Source organism: Echinococcus granulosus (assembly GCF_000524195.1).
Source record: "Echinococcus granulosus chromosome Unknown EG_S00003, whole genome shotgun sequence".
NCBI classification, from domain to species: Eukaryota; Metazoa; Platyhelminthes; class Cestoda; order Cyclophyllidea; family Taeniidae; genus Echinococcus; species Echinococcus granulosus.
Window position 1 is genome coordinate 1795290 of NW_020170383.1, and position 22146 is coordinate 1817435.

The window sequence follows — 22146 nt, forward strand, 5'->3', positions numbered from 1 at the left end:
GTTAGTTAATACAAGAAGGGCGTGGATGTAAGGACCGGTGATTGTGGGATGCAGTTATGCGCCAACCGATTGCCGACCTAACCCAGCATGCGAAATCAGATGTGTGTGTGTGCGTGGATCCATGCCACCCATTCATCAGCAGGCATCAAAGTTCACGGTTCTCATGGGAAAACTCAAATAAGTCCTTTTGTTTCGGGTGGTAGGCTTCAGCTATTACTTTAGTGCATTTATTTGGAAGAAAGCATGCAAAACAAGGTGTCATTGACTCTGTTAAGCATCATGCTTGGTTCACAGAGAGTTCAACGTGAAGGACGGCATAAATGTAAACATATATAGCAAAAAAGTTCTAACGCCTACTAAACACAAGCATTAAATGTAATACCGCATGTTAATTCCCAGAATGCGACTACGAATTTCAAGTACTTTTGAACTAACCATCTTCTATCCGTATTCACACAAGTGTAATACGATAGTGGTTCATCCCTCGGTTCTGGTGAGGCGCCACTTTTGTACTTTGAATTAGCCCCTTGTACCTCGCTGGGTGGGCTGGCATTTTGGGCCATGCCAATAGCCCAGACACCTTCTCTGCTCTAAATATATGCATATTCTGCCTGAGTATTGTGTCTTCTTTCGTCTTCAGGGAGTCTCGGGACGCCACACAAGCATTGAGGTTAAGTTAAATTTCGGACCACGTGTTTAGTATACCTAGAGTTAAATTGCTGTACTAGTCCTTCTAAAAAATTTACCAAATGACTGTGTATACCGTTCTTTATAACGCGACTCACCCAGGGACACCAAAAATATGCAGTTTTTGACATGGAATCACCTGCTACAATGCACACCAACGCTGGCACATGAATGTAAAAACGCCTAGAGCTGGTGCTCCTCAATAAGTTGAATCATCAAAGCTTTTTGTAAATACACAGTGCCTCCAATTGGCTGAAAATGATAGCCTGTATGTGAACTACCTAAATAGTCAGTCAATGATCGAAACCTTCCAGTAGAGCTCCATTGTACCCACACCAATAATAACTGGGTACTCGGAAATCACCACAGTCTGATCCAAAACCCAGTTACTGTATTTTTTCCAAAAGTATGTATTCAAATTACCTTATTGTGCTAACGTGTGGAATGTTAAAATTGTAATGAAATATTGAAGTGCCCCTATTGGTTCGGTAGCAGGAAAACAGTATAAACTACGTAAATGGGAGTTTTATTCGTATAAGGGAAATGTTTCTACTTTTATGCAGTGAGAATGCGATTTATTTTCCATCAAACATATATAAAGGAGGCTCAACAAGCAGCACCAATCTTTCTAAAACTTTTGGTTAAATTATACTGCAATTTTGATTAGTTGGATTTTGTTACCTTAGAAGTGGTTCCTTTCTCTCAATACAACAACACAAATCTGCACTACACGCATCGGCATAATACTATTATGTAAGTACTAATTTTTTTGGCCAAAACATCACTTAAAGTCCTTAAAAATGGATAGTGACTTTGCCAGCACACTGTAATGGAGTTACGAGTAATGTGTTTTTAAAGCCTCCTCTGCAAAACCCATTCCAATAACGCTATGTATTTCCCCAGCCTAATCCTTGACGGGAAATGAGCCTTGGCAATGCCTATCCATATTTCCCCATCGGCATAGCCACTAGCTGTTCAGACGATGTTCCGATGTTACGGATTATTTGATAGCCTGAATCCATGCCTCGGTGAATGGCCTGCGGCAGATGCCGGACCCTAAAAGCACCCGAAGCAAATTCCTACAATAGTGATCATGAACCTTTAAATGTGCTTAACTGCAGACACGATCATTGTGTATTCATTCTTTAGGGGATTGGGAAGTAGATTTATGCACAATGCCTCCCATAAGAAGTGTTGGATGCATGATTGTCGAAATATCCGTTCTTGAAGTTTCTTTGTTTTATTCTTTTCTAAGACGGCTGCTTTATCCTGAAAAAATCAAAAGAAATCTTGCGTAGACACAAGGTTCTCACAATGAGTTGGCGGCTGATTCAAGAATGTTCATTTTACTGGAATTTGCGCCGCTTGCGACCCCGACATAAGCGAACTACTAAACCTCCCTCTCGCTTCTATGTATTGACGGTTACCTTTGTTCTACTAATAATAAACATGAATTAATCCAGTTTGGGGTTTAAAGTTTTGAAATAAGCATCACAGCTGACGGATTATTTTGGGCCCGGAAGACGAGCCACCTATTGGCGCAGTTTAAGACTGGGGCTCATATAGACTGTGTAGACATTATAATGAATGTTAAATAAGGGGAAGATTTTTTGCAAATATTGATGGTAATGCTCTTGTTGCAGACAGCAACACCGAAGTACTAGATTTTTCTCAAAAAAGTAAACATTTGTCGCAATTATCTGCCAAGGACAAGTGGAGCCGCCAGATAAGCTGGTGATGCCTGTTGGAGGAAGTCTGTTCGACATCGTCTAATCATTTCGACTTCATTAAATCCAGTCTTTCGGTATCGACGTGTCCTCACATATTCGGAGCCTACGATAAGTCAACCGACGCTAGTCGACCCAACAGAGACGGGTAAGTTCTGCAGCCTTGAGACACCTACAGATCACAACATGCAATGATCGCTGCTCCTCATACCCATATTATTCATCCGACTTTTCCATGACTTGTGAGTACGCATGTGCAAGATATTGAATGGAATCTTGCAACCTGTAAAAAGTATTCAAGCCCTTGCCAAAGCTACGAAAAGTGCCCTTAGCGGTTTCATCGCCTAGCTCCCTCCATCCTCCACAGTTAGTTTCCGGATCGGTGGAATAAACTACCGCTATGATGTAACAACTCATGTCTTCGGTAAATGTACTAAATACAGATTGCTGCTAAAGATGAAGTTAAAGAAGATTTGTGAATCAATGTAATATCATCTTGGTTCAATGCTTACGAAACGTCAGTAGGAGATATCATTGCAAGTTATAAAATACCGTCTCTGACAAACCAGACTTGAGGATACTCTCGGTTACTAGGTAGTTATAAAATCCCACTAGATATTATATACGCCGAACGTAGATTTGCTTAATAAAACCACCTCACCGATCATGAAGGTGGGGATCAAAGCTTACCGTACACACATGATAGCTATTTATATTAAAGTACTTTTGCCGCTGAATTCAAGTGAGGAATTATTCTCCTAGGGCAAAAGATTTATTTTTGAAATTCGCCAACAATCTCCTCGTAAACAAATGTTCACATCTATAAGTCAAACTTTATACTGTTTGCCTTCGTGATAAATCGCGGGACAGTAAGTGCTTTTTGGATCATTTACCTCGGAAAGAACAGTTTAGGCAACATTGCGAAATCGAAAACATAAATGAAATTAAGCCTTCAGAATTGGGTAGTTGTAGTCGTCGTAGTGCACTTTCAGTGGACTGAAGGTGGATTGCATCTCCACTGTTGAATCCGAGCCAAAAGAGGAGTGCAGTTTTGGAACCTCAGATATGTTTTCAGTGAGTTTGATCGCAGCTGTAGCTGATGGTGATGTTGGTGCTTCAGTGCCTTCTGGTGATGCCACGAGCCCTGAGCCGCTAGGTCTACCAAAACAACGTTTTTCAATCCACAAAAGGGCCTTTGAAGGCTTCATAGAACTCCCTTCTTCAAATGTACCAAAATAGACGACTCGATCTATCTCCTCTAGATTTGAATCACCCCTGAGGGGAGCTGACTCCACGTAAGCGAAAATGACCAGAATCCCGTAGATGGCCGTCGAGTGCATCGTAAAATGAATTGTGGCAGAAGCTCCCTCGCCTTTTGTAATGATAGTCAGTCCAAAGTTCAACTGTCATCTTACATTATTATACCTACACGTGTAATCACGATTTTTAATGGGGCGAGGGTAAGATAACCATAGTGTTTGTGTTAAGCACCTGTCATTTTTACCCAAACGGCAGTGCTATCAAAAGCCGAACTTAGGGACCTGGCGCAACTCATTTAAGCATCCGTTTTCGGTGCAAATATGCTCTAAAGTTAGGGCACAACATTTTTAAAACAAAAAAGATAGTCTAGACAATGGAAAACTCAAAATGAATCCTAGCCACTAGACACGATAAAACCTATTTCAGAGAACGCTTATCTTTTGGCAACCATGAGGTATAAGCAAATTGACACCACCCGAGTGAGCATAGATAATGATGTAGTCCTACTGTTAGTACGAACTGGACATTAAATGAACCCGTATTTGAAATTTAGTTTGTGAAACTATAAGCTCAGGAGTAATTCTACCAAAATACCGTGATGCTAGAGCCAATACCCATCAATCCTAGAAGTCAAATGCCTGAGTCCTCATACCAAACCAAAACCAGAATACACTGGCCTTCAGCTGGATTCAACGCTTAATCATATTTTCATCCTTAAATCACCTTGCTAACTGGGAGTTCCGAAGTCGTAACAAACCAGGAGGAGCAATCACCTGCACTTTCGAAACGAACGCTCGCAAATAATGATGCAAGTAACGCCTAACACTTGAAATGAGACTTGAGAAAATCTGAAGCTGTGTCGAAATTAGCTTATTCACAAATACGGAAAACCTGAACAACAACTATCACAAAGACGCAAATTCATTACCGCGCGTTAAACCGACCTATCACAAAGTGAATGTCATTCCGGTCAAACACTCAAGACAGGGGCACAAGATTGGTGTATAACGACTACTCGAAGAGTATCTATCACAAAATGCATTCCAAGGCGGAGCGAAACGAGGCCGTACGATGGCACAATGCACCAAAAACTCAGGAATGCTGAGAACCACGAAAGAGAAGAATATTTTTTTCCAATGGCCTCATATGTACACATTCACACAATCTCATACTTCCCCAGACAGGCGGAGTCACTCATTATTCTGAGCTGTAGCGCCGATCGCTTCCAGGTCTGCGAAGAGACGATTAGCGGCCGCCTCCACCTCATTTCGATCGTCCTCAAGAGCTTCAGACAGAGCTACCAGCGTGTCTGGGACAAGACAGGTAGCCAGACCGAGATCACCGCTAAGCCCCACACGCGCCTCCTCCCCTCTGCCCTCCATTAGGGTATCGAAAGTCTGTTTGAGCAACCGCAAACCAGCCAGTCGCATTCGCCAGTCTGCGCTTCGCGTGACCAGGTCGCAGAGACAGGTACCAAAGGGTCGAAGAAGCGCTTCATCGCCTCCAATGGCACTGAGGAAGGCAGCCACGCAGGGAACGAAGTCCACTTCAGTTAGACCGAGAGCAGCGACACCCAAAGGTTTAATGAAGGCTTGAGGCAGGGCCAGCACCGAATCGGTGCCGGCAGTGTCAAGACAAGCCGAGAGCTGCGATTCTGCGCGTAGCCATGCCGCAGTCGCTGCGAGCGCACTACGAGCACAAGCACCGGCAGTGGCGTTCAACCCAGCCATGCCACTCGAGAAGCAGTCGAGAAGCTGGGAGAGTTCGAGTGGTGAGGCAAGTTTTCGGACGTCTAAGGATGTAGAGGTAAATTACGAATACCATCTCATCTTTAAACCTCAAACCTAGTTATAAATACCTGGAACCGGGATTCCAAGAGATCGAAATTCAAGCAATAGAAATAACTTTATCGTGAAAGAATTATTTAATTTTAAATTAAAAGCGTAAAATGGACGATGAATCATGCAGTAGCACCTACTTTTGGACTTGCTGTCACCGGCGAGAAGGGAAAGGCAACACACAAAGAGGTTGACGAGATTTGCATTCTTCACTAGCGAAACGAAACATTGAGCTGAAACTTTAGTAGACAGCCTAAAAAGAGAAAAAAAAATGAAATTATGACAACTGAGGAGTATAAACGCTAAAATGCTCAGATAAAAAACTGGATAATCCCAACAAAATATGTATCGAAACTACGATAAAACTGACAGATACTTCAAAAAAAGGGACATCAACGCTGAGGTAAAAACTAATACTAAAACATTAATGCTGCCAAATCTTCAATAAACATTGTCCTGCTTTAAATCAAATGCGACTGACAGTGTGTAATCGACACGGCCAAAGAATGTCAGCCAAGAAAAGTGTACAGAATAGCAGTATTTTTTAAAAGTCGATATTTCGGAACACAAAACTGTATAAAATTAACAAAAAAGATTGAAACCAAATTTCGATTTATTTTGATAACAATGAAAGAAGATTGTATATGAGGGAGAAAAACCTGCCTTTCAAGGACAGCGAAGAGACTCTGCAACCGAGCCATGACAACACAGATGTCGGGTTTCCCTTCAACTAGCCATTGAAGACATTTGCCCACCAATTGCAGCCGATGATCAGCATTCATGGCGGCCAGGAGAGAGGCGCCTGCAAGACAGGCGGCCTCAGAGACGACGCTAGCGTCCTCCGTTACCGGTGATGAAGTGGTTGAAGGGGCAGCAACAGTGGCAGTGATAGCGACAGTGGGCCGGCAGTCAAGAGCGAAACGGAGTAGTCGCCAGATGAGGAGAGGCTCGGAGGCGTAGGCAGTCTCGAGGGAGTTGGGTAGACCCTCGTTTGGACGCGAGGACTCCATGTCCACATCGCTTGTCGCCGCGACGGAGAACGCGTAGTCTGCGTGGCTTGAGACGAACTCTAGTCCCCCGGAAATTAGGTGCTGTGGCAATGAGAAAAACAAAGGATTTAAAAATGCTGCCTTTTGAACAAAAAACTACATTCCGTACTGGTTTGTCAACATACGCTTGTAATCTCCAGAGTGGTTTAGTTAAATGCTAGGCAAAAACAAATCCATTTTTCAAAATGGCCTCGAATTAGTATCTGTAAAGCAGAGGAGTTTAAAATACGTTTTAAACGCACAGACAACCATTGATTCCCACTGGATGTGTGAATTCTGAATCATTTGGTTCTTGAGTTCGAACTCAACAACCGACTCGAAAGGTGATTTAAACTCGATCAGTGGGCTCTAAATTATTGTGACTTTCAAAGTTAACTGAAATTCTACTTCATTTGAATGATTTCGTTTCCTAAGAGAACCTGCTAAAACCACTGCAATTAGAAAAACCTTTTAGATTGACCATAGAGGCACTACTGAAATGAATAAATTGGTAGCAACTGTACTCATACTCTATCTATGCATTTCTGTCCTACTTTGTTAATCATTGGGTCTTGATTCAATAACAATAATAATAATATTAAAGGATAATGATTTTGTGTCCTTTTATGAATGAATTAGCTTAGCAAAGTGTAACACAACATCTTGAGCATCAATTGAAAAAAAGTGTTAGCTGAAATTTACGAATATCAATGGTACAGTCTTTTGCGAATGGATCAAAAGCTAAGCTCAGAAGTGGCAGTTTCGTTCCGCAATATGAACTCCGCAGTCGCGACTTTAAGCACAGTGAAGGTATTGAAATGCTGTCCCGGGATTTTCACAAGTTCACTTAGACGTATCAGAGTATGCACCCATTCTCCAGTGCACAGAGGAACGTATAATAGTGTATAATATAAAAGCAATAGATATCAAACAAACAAATTGAAGCTTCATATATTGTAGGCACTACAGAGACAACTACTTTACTTCGAAGTGTCTTCCGTTTAAGCAAATTGCCACTTCAAAAAACATTTTCAAGGCTTTCAGACCCGAGGCCATCAGTTGCAACATTCAACCGCGAAACAGCACTTTATTCAGTTAGCCCAAGCAAGTTTGTCTTAAGTGAAGCATAAGCACCAAGTTACAAGGGTTGCACACTTTTTAGAAAAGGAACTTCGAGTAACAAGTAACCAAATGCAAATATGCATGCGAGACAACACTGCTTGTCACAGGATGTGGAAGTGAAAATGAGAACGCTTCATTGCCGAAAAGTTTAATATTTGAATTGAAAATGATAGACGTAAGACTTACTGGGTTGGCTTCCGGAACTTCATCCTTCAATAACTCGTAGGTCAGTTTAAGAAGATTCAAAGATTCAGGAAGAGAAATAAATCGGCTTCGTAGACGTCTTATAATAGCCGTGCATTGCTTCAGCGTAGCAGTCGATCGATCAGCTTTAGCTTGGGTGGCCGCTAAGAGATCAAGATGAGTAGTGCGGAAGACGAAAGACAACAGGGACAAATCCAGACGTTCAGTGGGCACGGGTGTATTATTCTCACTATGCTGAGAGGTAGATGTCTCCTCCTCTCTCAGACTCTCCAATACTGAGTCTGTTCGAAGGCTCGCCTGGAAATTCGGCGGCATTCTCGTGCTGAGTTCGAAGGCGCCCAGTAAAAGAGCCACACCAGCCTGTGATCGAAATGTACTTGTGGGAGTGAATTGTCTTCAAAGAATCACACAAATGCAACAGAAGGTAGAACTAATCTAATCTAATTATGCCTTCAGTCGGAAAGGAAGGTGTGATTGACAGTACGTATGGTAAAACAGTTCCAAATCCATTATGCAAATGGAGAGTTCCAAGTTTAAAATATTTCAAAAGCCTGCACTTCAATTCTCCCGGTCTCTTCAAATAACTGCAAACTACTCAACCGGTGTGGGAAATTACAAAGATGGATTTCTACCACAAGCATGGTGACTAAACACGCAGTGATATAGAGCTGCACCTCCTGCTTACCTGCAAGTGCTGTTCACGTGAGTGGAACTTGTCGGAGGAGAGGGCTGTAGTGGCTCCCACGGGTTTCTCAGAAAGGCGGCAGGCCGTAACAGCGTGATCTAGAGCAAAGCGAAGAACATGCCTCATACGAATTCGCGTGGTCACCGAGGCAGAGGTGGCGCAAATCGACATGAATGATAGTGGGAGGCGGGTCAGGCACTCGAAGATAAATAAACATGCCATGGAGCGTGCCTCTGCGGCATATGTTGCAACGCGCATCGCGTTGACGACGGTTGCGTTAAGCGAGGGCCACCAGCAAGAAACCGCACCCAAGACGAGGACATCCAGCGTCTGTGAGAGAGGAGAAGATGAACAGCCAGGTAGGCACAAGTAAGGCTTCTGTATCGAGACTAACCTTGAGTAACTTATCAGGATGTCGAGAACACAATAACTGCGCCAATCTTCGAAGACAGGACAGCCTTAAGTGATTAAGCTTTGCTTGGCCCTTATCGGCACTAAAGAAGGAGGAGGCATTGACTATACTTGAGGAAAGTTTGTCGAAGATAGCAATGAGACCTTTTTCAAGTGACGCCTCCAGGCGTGGTAATGGACTAGGTGTGTCTGGCTTAAGAGTGAGGAGAGCAGTCGCGCAAGGACATTTGACGGTTAGGCTCTCCAACTTAGCCAGGAGCAACTCAAGGGCCTTTCTTGTCAAATTAGACCGATGAGAAGACATCAAACGAGCCACAGAGTCCAAGAATACCTGATTCGACATCAGTCCATTCATCTACAACACGAATAAGCAAAGTCGGGGCATGCCGAGTGCAATACGAATAAAGAAGAGATAGATGGCACACCTTGATCAATACAGATTGAAGATTTTGGATGGCACTTTTTTGAGTGATACTGTCCTCGGCGTCTAACGGTTCGGATTGAGAAGAGGAACACGCAAGGAGTAGTTGGACAGTAAGTTCTACAACGTTGCCGAAGGTTTCTTGAACCACTGTCTCGGAGCCACGATCAATGGCCTCTTTTTGGCGTAGGTGATGACCGGCACTATCGAGGAGGCCGGAAAAGAAGGCACTGAGGCTTGATAGCAAAGACCAGAGACGAATACCACTGGTGGAGCTCATCTTTTCCACCAATGGCCTTTTACGGCTAAACGGTGAGTGAGTGGGTGTTGCTCCACCATCAGGATCTGAGCAAGAGAGATGCTTCAGTAGAAATCCGTAATCGCTGGGAGACGACGATGCGGGGTGATCGGAGGAAGGGGTGGTCCATGAGGTTTCCTGATTGGAACAGATAATAAAGGCAACTCGACATCAGGCAGACTCGAAATAGATAATCGAAATGTACTTTTACGTAATTAAAAAAAGAAATGGGGGGTAAAGAATTGAGTGAAAGTTATTTCAGCACTCACCGGCCGTGTACGCTTAGTATTGGGAAAGGGCATGTTTTGTTTCTTCATACCGTCGGAATTGGAAAGTAAGTCGTGAAAGAATTCGAGACACTGCTGCCATGATGACAATTGCACCGACAGATCAAATTGATTGAACAGGTCGATTAGAAGGGGGGGAACAAGATCAGCTAAAACGTTAAGTAAATTTCATCCAACCGAATTTCTACTTAAATTAATTAGTAAAAAGTTGTTCAGATGATGCTTCAAAGGCATGGTAGATAAAAAGGTTTGGGTACACCTTACCAGGTTTCGGAACAAATCGAAAAGTAGACGGTAAAATTACTTTTAATGCAAACTAAAAGCTTCCTACAGTAGGCATTGCTTATAAATCTCGATAGTCCACGAACACAGTGGCCACGATAAGACAATAGAATCCAGTCTTAGGATCTGCTAAATCAGACTTTGCAAAACCTATATGAATACCACTAAACTGGAGAGAGTTAAATGCACTTGAACAGGACATGTACATTAACACTACAGATCAAGATAGATACGCGTGCAAATCGTGCATTAGAGTGATAAAAGGGCCCGGAAAAGGGAGAACATTGAATTCAGAACAATAACGAATAAACACCACGCGACCACATTGCAAATCAATCAACTTGGCAAACCTAAAGCTAAATGATGAAACCGCCACATTAAAACTATCACAAAAAAGTCGGTGGCGACATGCAGTTCAGCTGTCTTCAGTATTCCCAACTTTCCATATCATTATAACATGGATTTGCACAGTTATCATCATCTCAAAATCCCATTTCAGGAGCCTTCTCTCCCCCTAATAAAGAGATGTACAGTATTAAACAATGGAGTCGGAGCCACTACCCAAAAAATTTTTTTCTATTGCTAAATCAAATGGCTATACACCTACTAGCAAAATAAACGCTGATACGCTTCTCAATGGAGCCACCAAAGATGCGCATGTGAAAAAGGGGAAAAGGAGCAATATAAATATGCATGGACGGGCAGGTACGCACCTGTTTCCTGAGAAGGCCAGTTAGTGTTGAGGAAAAAAGCGGCGGCAGTCCATAGCCAGCTTTGCAGAGCGACCTGCTTGGTGACTCGCCTGCCGACGCCAGCAGTGTGCGAGCTGGCAGAGTCGGGAGTGGGAGTGACCACTTGTGCCAAACCACGGAGAAGCCCAACGTAGAGAGCAAGCGAACGCCGTGGCAGATGAGCGGGGAGGTCGGGCAGACCGCGAACGAAGACGTCGAGGACGCGGAGTCCTGCGTCAACTCGCTGTTTGGAGGCCTGCACGAGAGCTGGCACGGCCACAGAGGTGAGACGCCCCAAGAGAGAGAGATTGTGTACGTCATCTAATTTCAAGAACATGGAATGATGACCGTTGACGGAACCACCGGCCCATTGAACAAGGGTCACCAAGTTCTTGCACAGGATTACCTGGAGTTGAGGTATTATAAATGTGCCGATTAGGCTCAAAAATACGGTCAAGTAAAAGGGAGAATGTCAACTCACCGGAAAAAGAGAGGCCATTTCTATGAGACAGAGCATAACTTGACGCTGTATGGAAGGCATCTCCTTGAACACAGAAAGGCATTGGAAAATTGTATCCATAGCGGCAGTGATGGATGGAGTGGGCATAAGGGACGTCTGAAACAGTCTAGACTTCTCGCATTTCCCTAGCTTGTTTCCCTCTGCAAAGAGATTGGTTAGAGCCACGAGTACCTCAAAGGCACAGGCTGAGGTGTGCTCGCGTATGCTAGCCGCCTCCACAACAGCAGGCCTTTCCCCAACAACGTTCATTTCCTTCTTCTCGGAGTCGAGTTCATCATGACTGAGAGGACTAACCTTCATGTCAACGTCTTGAACGCCCTCGTCTTCATCGCTACTTTCTGAGAGGAAGATAGAAGAATTTGTCGAAATAGTTCTCTGTCGACCACCGAGACGATTTTTTACAACGGCTTCGTGTTGGAATCGAGTTTCTGCCGAAATACAGCTAAAACGAGCATTCAGTAAACAGCCAAATAGGCATTGAACCTGCGTAAGTGATTGCTATAAGCTAACGATAAAAATACATCTCTATTATGAGAGTTAAACAACTGAGGACTTACGCAAGTAAGTGGCTGTTAAGAGGAAAAACTAAATCCTTGTTCTTTTCTTCTGATTCAGTATCGTTCTGTTTGAGACTGTCCCCTGGAGAATTCAACTTTCCCTGGTCAACGAGTGACACACGCCGCTTCGCCTTAATTTTCAGTCGGGAGACAGCTGAGGAGAGTGGTGTAATCAACTGACAACCATTTTGCCTATCTTGAAGGTTGGTGGAGGAAGCCGCGTGCAGACGATGTACATCCCCGGCCAGAGCCGCCAGAATGATCTTAAGAGCGCGCAATCTTCGCCACTCTGCTGATGCGAGCAGCTCCTCTCCGTTAATGCTTCTTCTGCAAATACGATGGCCATTTTAAACCCTTAAGTAAGTGATAAGTCACCTGCTACATCACCTTCAGACCTATTGATAGCATTACCTGAGTGCATTACGTGACAAAGTTTATTTAAAAAGGACTAATCCACCAGAAAATGCATAAAAAAGGTGTACTCTGGAGGCCAGATTGATGCACTATCTTGCCTTTAAGTAACTGCATCAACAAAAGGAGAGATGGATTAATCAGAGCATAACGAGGGGGAACAGACCTAGAATTTGATACTCTCAAAAATAGAGACTGGCGGGAATTGTGAGTATGAATCGGATCCAATCTCGCCAAGCAGAAGATGTAATGTTCAACTTTCAGTTGCAGCTATAAACGAGATAAACAATTTAAACTAGTCAAAACCATATTGTTCTAACCAACAGTGTTCCTTAAAACAACGTACTCTTGAAAGTAAGTTGGACGCACTCTGAGAGACTGTTTGTGAACCGGCAAGGTCTATCAGAGCTCCCAGAAATTCAGCCTCATGAGAAGAAATTCCAATTAATTCACTTCTCCCACGTGCAGGGACTGACAATGCGGCAAGACTTTGCAAAGTAAAGGCATCGAATTTGTCAATACAGGCACTGTGCACGACCTCAAATCTGGTGAATTGAGGACGCCGAACGATTTGAAGTAGAGCCGGCCATCCAATTAACGAATCAACATCGTTGTTTTCCGATGTAGAAGGGCCGACGAGACCAACAATCGACCGCAACAGTTCATTATCCAGGAGCTGAGCAGCAGAATACCAGCATACTTGAGAAAATGCTGTATCCTTCATCGATTGTCTGAAAACATTTCCAAAATAAACAGTTGGAAACTCAGTCACGGCAATGCAACTAGCACCTCGCGGGCTACTTACCTACAAAACAACCGAAAAACTGATTTGACCAGGTTCGATGAAATGTGGACCAGTGCAGACAATGTGTCACCTTGAAGCAATTGCCTCACTGATTCGGGAACAATGCTTTCATCGCACTGTAAGTCGGACAAAAATCCGCCCACATTAGGATAGTACATAGTAGGAGGCAGTTTTCCAAAAATCACTATGAAGCGTTGAAGTAAGTCATAGGCTCCCACACGAACATCGCCAGTCGGATGAAGCAATGCGGCCAATACACAGGGGAAGGCTAACAAGAAATAATGACCGGTGACAAAAATTTTTCCGATTTCGAAATTAAATGTAGATGCCAAACACGGTGGTTTCAGTCACTTTTGGAGAAACCGAAATGCACAATCATTAAAATACTGTTTGCCGTAAAAACTCAGGGGCAGATATCTCCAAATACACCCCACCTGCGAAAAATCCCAACTCAATCTACACGTACCCTTGTCCAATGAGTCCAATAACTGGCAATGCTTTGAGTTTGGAAGGGATGCATTGCATGTTCTCGGAGAATGCCGGGTCGGCAATTTGAGTGCCTGAGCGGCATCGACTGCACGCACGACTATTTGGAGAGCGACTTCACATTGACGTTGTTTAAAGGCGACAGTCATGGCATCACTTTCTGCTTCCTCCTCGATCGACACCGACTGGGTGAACTGCAGTACCACGCCAATTAGAAAGTCTGCCAGCCAGCAATCGTCTGCCTTTATGACGGGTGCTTTCAAACACAGGCACTCTCCATCAGAATGATTTACCAAACATACTCCGATATTTCCCAATTTTGAACGCACGGTTTCAAATAACGCACAAAACTCTGGATTACTGCCGAACAAATCGTCATATGTCATTCTGAGTATACGTTTAATTGTCAATTTGCGGAGGGATTCCGTCCCTGCCATAGCTGGTGGTGGAGGTACCCAAGGACTGCTTTGATCACAAGTATCGACGTCTATTATCTACAATAGTATAAAAGACGCAATTATGCAATGTCTGGAAGAAAGCAGAGGAATTTTGCCGACACCCACCAATGTAGCCTTTTGAACACGTTCAGATTGCTCCAAACTACCAGACGCAACCTCGTTAAGATCAGTACCTTCATAGTTTTTCTTTTCTTCTTTTTCAAGCAAAGCACGCTCAAGAGGCGTCAAAAAATTTAATAGGTTTTCATACAACACCGAGAGGCTAGAATGCAGTAATAAAAAGGTTACTTTCCATTATTTTAACACCGAAACATCATCAGTAACTTACTCGTCAGGCAAGACAGCAATACACTGAGTTCTCATCAAAACATTAATAACGCGAAGAATTTCCCATTCGGTGCCATTTTTATGCTTCTGTGATAATAAATCAATTTATTAGCCCGCGAATGTGGTACGTAGGTAGATCTCAACCAAGAGCATACCTTAAGAAGACACCCAATCCAGTCCAGAACCAATTCATGGTTAAGATTTAAGGAAAGAGCAAAACGAACGATTATCAAGCAGGCGGCGGACTGAAAGGAGGGCACTTCGCTAGTGCATAACCCTTTTTTGATTGTACCCTGCAATGCCTTCACTATTTTCACAGTTTTATCCTCCGATAAACCCAAATCGCATAATCCAGATATGGTTGATACGAAAAAACTTGCAAAGGTTTGAATCCTATTCAAATGCAGAGAATTCTCGTGCTACGGCAAATGATGCATCAAATATATAGCTATCTCACTTTCGCATAAGTGCACATGCACATCCCAATAAATGGAATAAGAGCTGGTTGGCTACGGCAAGCCTTTAGAAAATCTTGGCGAGTCAAAGGCGAACCACGCTCAGCAAAAGGTTGCAACCAGTGCCAATTTGACGACGTGTTCTTAAAATCAAGAAGCTGTATACATTTTGCGAAGAGCCCCGACTCGTAATGCGGAATAAGGAGCATCATAAATTCATCGAGGTAGTGTAGGTGCACTTCGTATCTGCATTCAGTTAGCAATGTATTGTAAAAACTCACTTGTATACCAACCACTCAAAAGCCCAAATAGCCTCAGAAGAACGCACGTGCGTATTGATTAAAAATATGAATAAAGAAATTTGTTCGTCAATTTTTAGCTTGTAAGCAGAGTGCAAATTACACATTTGAAGTCTGATAGATCCGGCGGAAAACAAAGTTTCATTAAAGCGTTTTAGTTCCGCGTCAACTTCACACAATCTGTTAAAGCCCTTCAAACCTAAAACAAAGCACTAATAATCAACAAGACATACAATCCCGATAACAAGTCTGTGCATCAACTGATTGAGGGTTTTCATAAACTAGAGATTTCCGTCGGACAGCATCAGTGGAAAAAGCCGTGGAAATCGGAGTGGAGAGGCTTTTAAGCTGGCCTTTTAACGACATCTTTTGTAGGTTAGAACTGAATGCTGATGAATCGGCACTTCACAGGCAAACCAAGAACACCTGCCAACCCTGCACGCCTCGCAATAGAACTTTAAACAACCCGCATATAGAACTACATATGATGAACCGCCTTACTTGCAAAAAATGCGGTACTTACTGAAATAATTTTCTGTAAAATAGTTATTTTTGCATAAGCAAAATTATGAGAATATGGAGGGATGTAGGAGGGCGTGACTGCAAGTCCACAACTAAACAAACTTCGTTTATGGAACTACGCAGAGTGATAAGCATTTGTGCATACATACAAAATTTTTTGCCTTTAAAATTAAACAATGAAACGTTTGTTACAATAAAGTAACGCAAATTGATTATATGCGCCGCCACACTTTGTAAACAGAAGTAAATATTGCTAATTTCCCATCTCTAACGCTTCCTAATCTTTTTCGGTTGTATTCCTAAACATGAATTTAACTAAGAAACAGCTGACATCATTTTAACCCTAAGTTAAAACACGTCCGCACTTCTGGCTCCTCAGGTTTCACCTCTTCCCTGCATCACGGCCTTCGGTTGGACCAAGCCCGAAGTCCGTTAACTTTTCTGTGCACCAGTAATACATGCTAACCACAGTACCTTGGCTCTTTTAATCGATTGGGAATACTCGAGGCACCCCAAATAAATCTCACAAGCGACTCAACTAATAAGCCGACGTTGACTCCCTTTGGCCTGCAATTTCCCCACTTGTAATAACTTGTGGAGCGAGACTCCTCGGTCTCCGCTTCCCGATTCCTAGCGTTCCTAGACAAGCCCGGTTGGTTTACTTTGGACATCTTTATTAAAGACGACAAGATGTATAGGGAAAATACAATATTCAAGAAGGAGGGGAGGCGCAGTCACTAGGCAAGGGAGAGGGAGATCCCGTTCCCAGGTTCGAATTTTTTGCTTGCCTCCTCCCTGAAAGGCACATTAAAACAACATAAGTATTACAACTAGTAACCAAAAGAGTTGGAGTCATATTCTTTTGTGCCTCTGTGGCTATGTAGCAAAACCTTGATTCCACGAGGTCGGTGCTAATGAATAGTACTGATACAAGAACAGGGCGGCAAAAATAAAAAGTGGCTACACCACGAATGGTGGTTAGTGCCTTAAAATTCTTTGTTGCGGAACATCATCCAACTTTAATCAGTACAAATTTAGCCGATAATTTTTCGTTGGATTTTACGTGAAGACTATACTCATAATCGGTTTTACTAATTGCGCCACTGGTAGTGCAATCCAGCTTTTCGGATCATAGGCGGCGTCCGTAGGCGGTCAAATCGGAACCATACTGACTTCTATTTTTTTGAGGTGCACATTCAGCTACGGTAGCTCTCTGGTCCCCGTAAATTTAACGACCGCCATGACGACGTGGTCATCCGACCATGTGAACGGCTAGTTAGCCTTTCACATAGGTTTACAATCTTCTCCCGGCCAACATAAATTATCACTTCAGAGGAGACTCGAGAAGATGCACAAATTACTTTGTTGGAACTAACTAGCAAGTGTATGTGCACCCCAATGGCAAAAATGAATTGTACTAAAATTCTAACGCCTGAATGCTTTTCGCGTATAAATAAAGTTAAGTGATCTCTTGAGATCTCTCCTATGAGCATATTTGTTTTATACCAAAATAGACTTGCTCTGAGCTTTAGCGACCTACCGGTCCTGCGGAATTAAAGACCTAGTTAAGCTTATTTTAAATAACAGAGGCAGTACAGTGGTGCAGCACGTATAAAATGGGAGCAGTTGCATTGCATTAACCCATATTACCTATTTTTTAGCAAGCAGATTTTGCGGTTGCTGATGTCGAGCATAATTTTCATTAGTGTGTGCTTGTTCACTAATAAGTGGTTTTGTTGAGGCATATTGTATTCGTTTTAAACCGTTTCCCAAAATGATTGGGCGTTGTTTGGTGTTATTTGTCTATTCACTTTTGTTTATTGGGTTTTTACTCATTTGGGCATTTAATGTTTCTGACGGATTCCGGTGCTTCAACACTCAGCATTACAGTTGATGCTACTAAGATTAACGTTCGTTCTCCCAATCACACACTGTTAGACTGTACTCTGCCAAATCATTGTTCATGTAAGGTTAGTCGACCGATTACTATAACATACTAGTTCTAAATTAAAACCTATCAAATGTACCCTCGAGTGCCTTTTATAGAATTGTTTTCTTTGTGCCTTCAGTTAATCAATGTTAAGAATACCTTTTAGACGGAGATTTGCGAGTGTGGCTCCAACTTAGGAGTAACTGAAGCTAATACAAAAACTATTTATGCTCATTTGGGTTTCGTTGACGGACGTGATGTGATGGTAGCTGAGGGGTATAGAATGGACACCCTTCACGTCTGGGGCACGCATGATTTGAGTACAAAAGATCTTCTTGATTGGCTGGAAGATTATAATCCGAAAGGTGTTGAATGGATCGATGACTCGTCTTGTAAGTGTACTTTTGCAATTGATGACAATTCTATTCGTCTAATGGCTAATTTGTCTCCCTAAGGTAACATCCTTATGAACAATGAGAATATTGTCCTACGTGTTTTGAATAAGTTAGCTGAGCCCTTTGATCGTCGAATCGCACTTGCAGCAATGGCAGCAGTTGTCTCCACGATGAATGCCGATGACAATGGTGCTTTTGTGGGATTGCCTGATAGCACAAAACCTGTACCTGTGGTTGGAGCTACCACTAACTTGATGCCTCCTAATGGAAGGTGGTTCAAGTCTACCTCTTCCCCGGAGCGTGCTTTCTGTCTTTACTTTCGTATTGCGCACAAAAGTACGGTTTTTACACTTCATTTTTGTTCTTGTTTGAGTCTCTTTACCTCTATTCAGTGCTCATTACCTCTACGTAGATCAACTGTTGAATTCTTCGTTTATTTAATCGTTCCTGGAGACTTATTTCCACCACAGAGCTGTTTGCACTGTCCACTACTCTTATCAGCTTACTTTAATTTATGAAATTCTCGTTACCCTAGGCGACGTGAAGTTACCCGGAGCTGAGCGTCGAAGTAATTACTATCGTCGGTACGGCAATCCAAATTATGGCGGAGCAGTTGGTCTCTTGTCTCGTTCCTATCGACGCCGCGCTAAAGCCATCGCGCCCTCCACCGATGCTCGTTGTGTCACTCTAAAGGCTCCACAAGGTCTCATTACTTACAGCGACGACGAGGACGATGTTCATGGTCTGGTGGTGCATCTTCAGCATGGTAGTCTCGTCGATTCTGATGAAGAAGATTCCCATCCACGGCGACACAGTCTACTCCCTGGTCGACGGAGAGAGGCTACAGGTAATTGAGATAATTTCACTACTAGATGTTCCCATCACAGTTCATCATCAACTTTGTCATTGTAAACCGAGTGCGCATTGCTTTTACGGCTTGGATTTAGTGTTTGACTTAAAAGTAATCATGTAGCCTGAATTGAATTGTCAGTCAAGCTTGTTACACTAAAAACCAAATATTTATTTTGTAGATGGTTTTCGGAACTATGGAATGCTGATATGGATTCTCGGCAACATTTTGTCATTCCTCGTTTTGTTGTCTCGTTCCAACTTGCAAAATCAATAGAATTACGGCCTTATTGGTGTATATATCAAATTTCTGCTAGCTCCGTGAACCTCTCCTGATTGCCAATTTGGCAAACTTTTATAACCCCTTAATGGTAATCATCTTTAAAAATGGCTCTCGAAAACCATTGGGCGTTTTAAACTGGAATTACATCTACGGTATATCGTGTCTCCAACTAACTGGTGGTAATTATGATGTATTTATGTGTTTCAGCTATCGGACTGTCAAGGCCGCCCCGAAGCCCACCCCCAAAGTGGCCACGAAGGTCTTCAGGGGTGTCAGCAACCTCTCTCGAGGCAGCCACTGCCTTCCACCCTCCGGTTAACCAGTCAGCACTCAATTTCGACTTCGGACGGGTGAGCGTCAAACAGCGCCTGGGTACTCGCATTGGGGAGGTCTCGCCCGCCCTCGCTACTGTGACCATTTTTCCTGACGACGACAGTAGGCAGGACGATTGTGGGGCAGTGCGAATGCTCACTTCTCTTCGCATGGTGGCAGATGTCGAGGAGGAGGCAGCGGAGGCCAAGCTCTGGATTCGAAGCGAAAATGTATTCAATCAACGTGGGTAAGTCTTCCCTCTCTCCTCCCCCCCCCCCCCCCACCTTCACTTGATCCGTTTTTGTCATGATTTTACGCAATCTCCACAATACTTACATCATGCTGAGATTTCTCCCTATTTAGGCCTTCCATTCTGTACCCTTTTATCTTCATCATTCCTGCTCAACTTTTTGGTATTAATGCCCTATTTATGGGAATCGTTATCGGTAGAGGTTGCTGCATAGACGTCGGGGCGCCTGTGTCGGTTTGCTTGCCTAATCTGATGCACAAACCTGTATTTTGGACGTTAGTTTCAGTCGAAAACCTCACCTCCCTGACTTTTCCATATTCCTTCATGTTTCCAACTTCTATAAGTGGCTGGGAGCACTAAGTTCCACCCACATTGGTGTCAATGTTGCCCGTCCTGCTTATGTGTATATGCCTTTCGTATGAAAGGCCAAATTAGTGTAGACACTGAATTAAGAAAAACCAAGACCTTGGTCAGCTTAACGGGTAACGTGACATTTTCCTTCATTTCTACACTTGTACCGTGATGTTTGTATCCCGTAGATTAGGAGTATTCAGAGTGCAAAATGTAGTCACGTTTTTTTTTGTATTAGCTGTATTTCAGATTATGATAGGCGACGATTCAATATCGAGAACTTTTGTAATACTTGAATTAGAACTAGACATGAAGACATTGTACCCGTCTTGAATGCCGTTACAATACATTTCACTTTACAATACTTGCGTTATGGGGAGCCGGTAATTATTTACCACTGCAAGCACAACTATACCAACGCGCAAAACTTTACTTATCGGAATAGAAAGTGCTTAATGATGGAGGCGGGAAAACTTGCTAATTAGTACTGATAGTAAAGTGCCTTCTTGAGTTTACATTTTGATTCTACTCCATTTGATTGAATTACAGTACTAGTTGGTTAAGGATGCTGGGAGTAGGTTTCAAAGCGACCATTTACGTTTTCATTTCAAAATGCAGTATTTTTTGCAAAGGTTAGGGTTGGGTGTAAATTATTTCAAGTAATTGAATTCGGATTTTTACTGAAGCTTCTAAAGTTTTTCCAGTGGCTCATGTATTGCCGCTTTTTTGTAGCTGTCCGTAGGCGTAAAGGTGATTTATTTTTGTGGTTTCTGCGTTTTTCCTCTTTCAAAGACCCAGTGTTCTGCGGCAGTCTTCGAGACGGCATCGTCGCCGTCGTCATTTGGAAGGTACGCGGACCACCAGAAAAGGCGGGGTCTGGGATCGACTTGGCTGAGACGCTTGCACTGCCAAACACCATCTCTCTCCAGTATTTTAGCCGCCTCAACTGTTTGTTCCTTTGAAGTACAGCAAGTATTTCAAGCCAACTGGTCACGCTTTTACACGAATCGAGAAGCATTTATCCAATCATGTGCTTATTTCCTTTATTTGATGGATAAATAGGATTCAATCGTGAGGCTTTGCGTGTCACCCCGCTTCCATTATTCACTTCCAGGTACTGTCTTGATCCTCAAACCAGTCATTTTTCGAGAAATCGATTGTTTGGTGAACTACTTTACCATCATCATTTGACTATTTTTACATTTCAAAGTATATCAAAGGTTAGACAGAGCCTTCAATAGCGTGCTTGAATCCTATTTTTAATTGGAATTCATAAATGACTGGATTTCACCTTAGTATTAGTTCGACCTCCTAGAGGTCTCGCTTCTCGTCACAGACCTAGGGATGTGGTGTTTCTTGTGTTGTTGGGTTCAATTTCATTATTCCATATTCGTTAACGATAAATGCCTGCACCATTATGAAAATGACTGCTTCAGTAATTTCACAAATTGCGCACTTAGGCCACGTCTAAAGTGGCGCCTATCGACTGGACTATAATGAGTACTGTACCATGCACGACAACGAAGTTCTACTATTATGGGAATTTAGCGAATGATTTGTGGGTTAAAGGTTATTACGGATTTGACACTACAAGAACATTCATCAATGCGAAGGGAAGTAGTCAGATTTTAACTGTCACTGAGAAGGCACAACATAAGGATGGACAGACAACGATTTATCAACCAAATGTGGGTCAGCAACTGATCAGAAATCGCTCGGGCTGTTGCTCGCTTGTGCGGCTGCCCTCGGTCTCCGTCCCCTCATCCCGTGTACCGGCCACGTCTCTTACCGCCCTTGGGTAGGGATCGATCAGGCAGTGAGAGTGGAGGGAAATTACGACAAACAGTTCGACAATGGTCCTCCTAACAATTTCACGCTCAGATGGAGAGTATGTGTTTGCGATTGTGTAAATTCCATTAGTGAAATATCCATCAGATGAAGGAAAAGCAACCCCT

At 43.0% G+C, this 22146-nt stretch overlaps 3 protein-coding genes across 3 annotated transcripts; 1 reads left to right on the forward strand and 2 right to left on the reverse strand. All coding sequences in view use genetic code 11, as the record gives it.

Annotated features, from left to right (window-relative positions):
- Nucleotides 1-3358: 3358 nt before the first annotated feature.
- Nucleotides 3359-3754, reverse strand: EGR_00879 (hypothetical protein; the record flags this gene model as incomplete). Its single annotated transcript, XM_024490128.1, has 1 exon — nucleotides 3359-3754. One exon carries the CDS (start codon nucleotides 3752-3754, stop codon nucleotides 3359-3361), a length of 396 nt encoding a protein of 131 aa, XP_024355531.1.
- A 1110-nt stretch (nucleotides 3755-4864) lies between these two features.
- On the reverse strand, nucleotides 4865-14581 carry EGR_00880 (hypothetical protein; the record flags this gene model as incomplete). Its single annotated transcript, XM_024490129.1, has 17 exons — nucleotides 4865-5466; nucleotides 5653-5719; nucleotides 6172-6603; nucleotides 7849-8226; nucleotides 8552-8881; nucleotides 8946-9317; nucleotides 9388-9819; nucleotides 9951-10117; nucleotides 10964-11387; nucleotides 11463-11943; nucleotides 12059-12385; nucleotides 12636-12739; nucleotides 12816-13200; nucleotides 13275-13542; nucleotides 13741-14254; nucleotides 14324-14480; nucleotides 14547-14581. 17 exons carry the CDS (start codon nucleotides 14579-14581, stop codon nucleotides 4865-4867), a joined length of 5475 nt encoding a protein of 1824 aa, XP_024355532.1.
- A 3087-nt stretch (nucleotides 14582-17668) lies between these two features.
- On the forward strand, nucleotides 17669-21153 carry EGR_00881 (hypothetical protein; the record flags this gene model as incomplete). Its single annotated transcript, XM_024490130.1, has 6 exons — nucleotides 17669-17791; nucleotides 17918-18143; nucleotides 18207-18482; nucleotides 18682-18993; nucleotides 19486-19833; nucleotides 20984-21153. 6 exons carry the CDS (start codon nucleotides 17669-17671, stop codon nucleotides 21151-21153), a joined length of 1455 nt encoding a protein of 484 aa, XP_024355533.1.
- Between the last annotated feature and the right edge of the window lie 993 nt (nucleotides 21154-22146).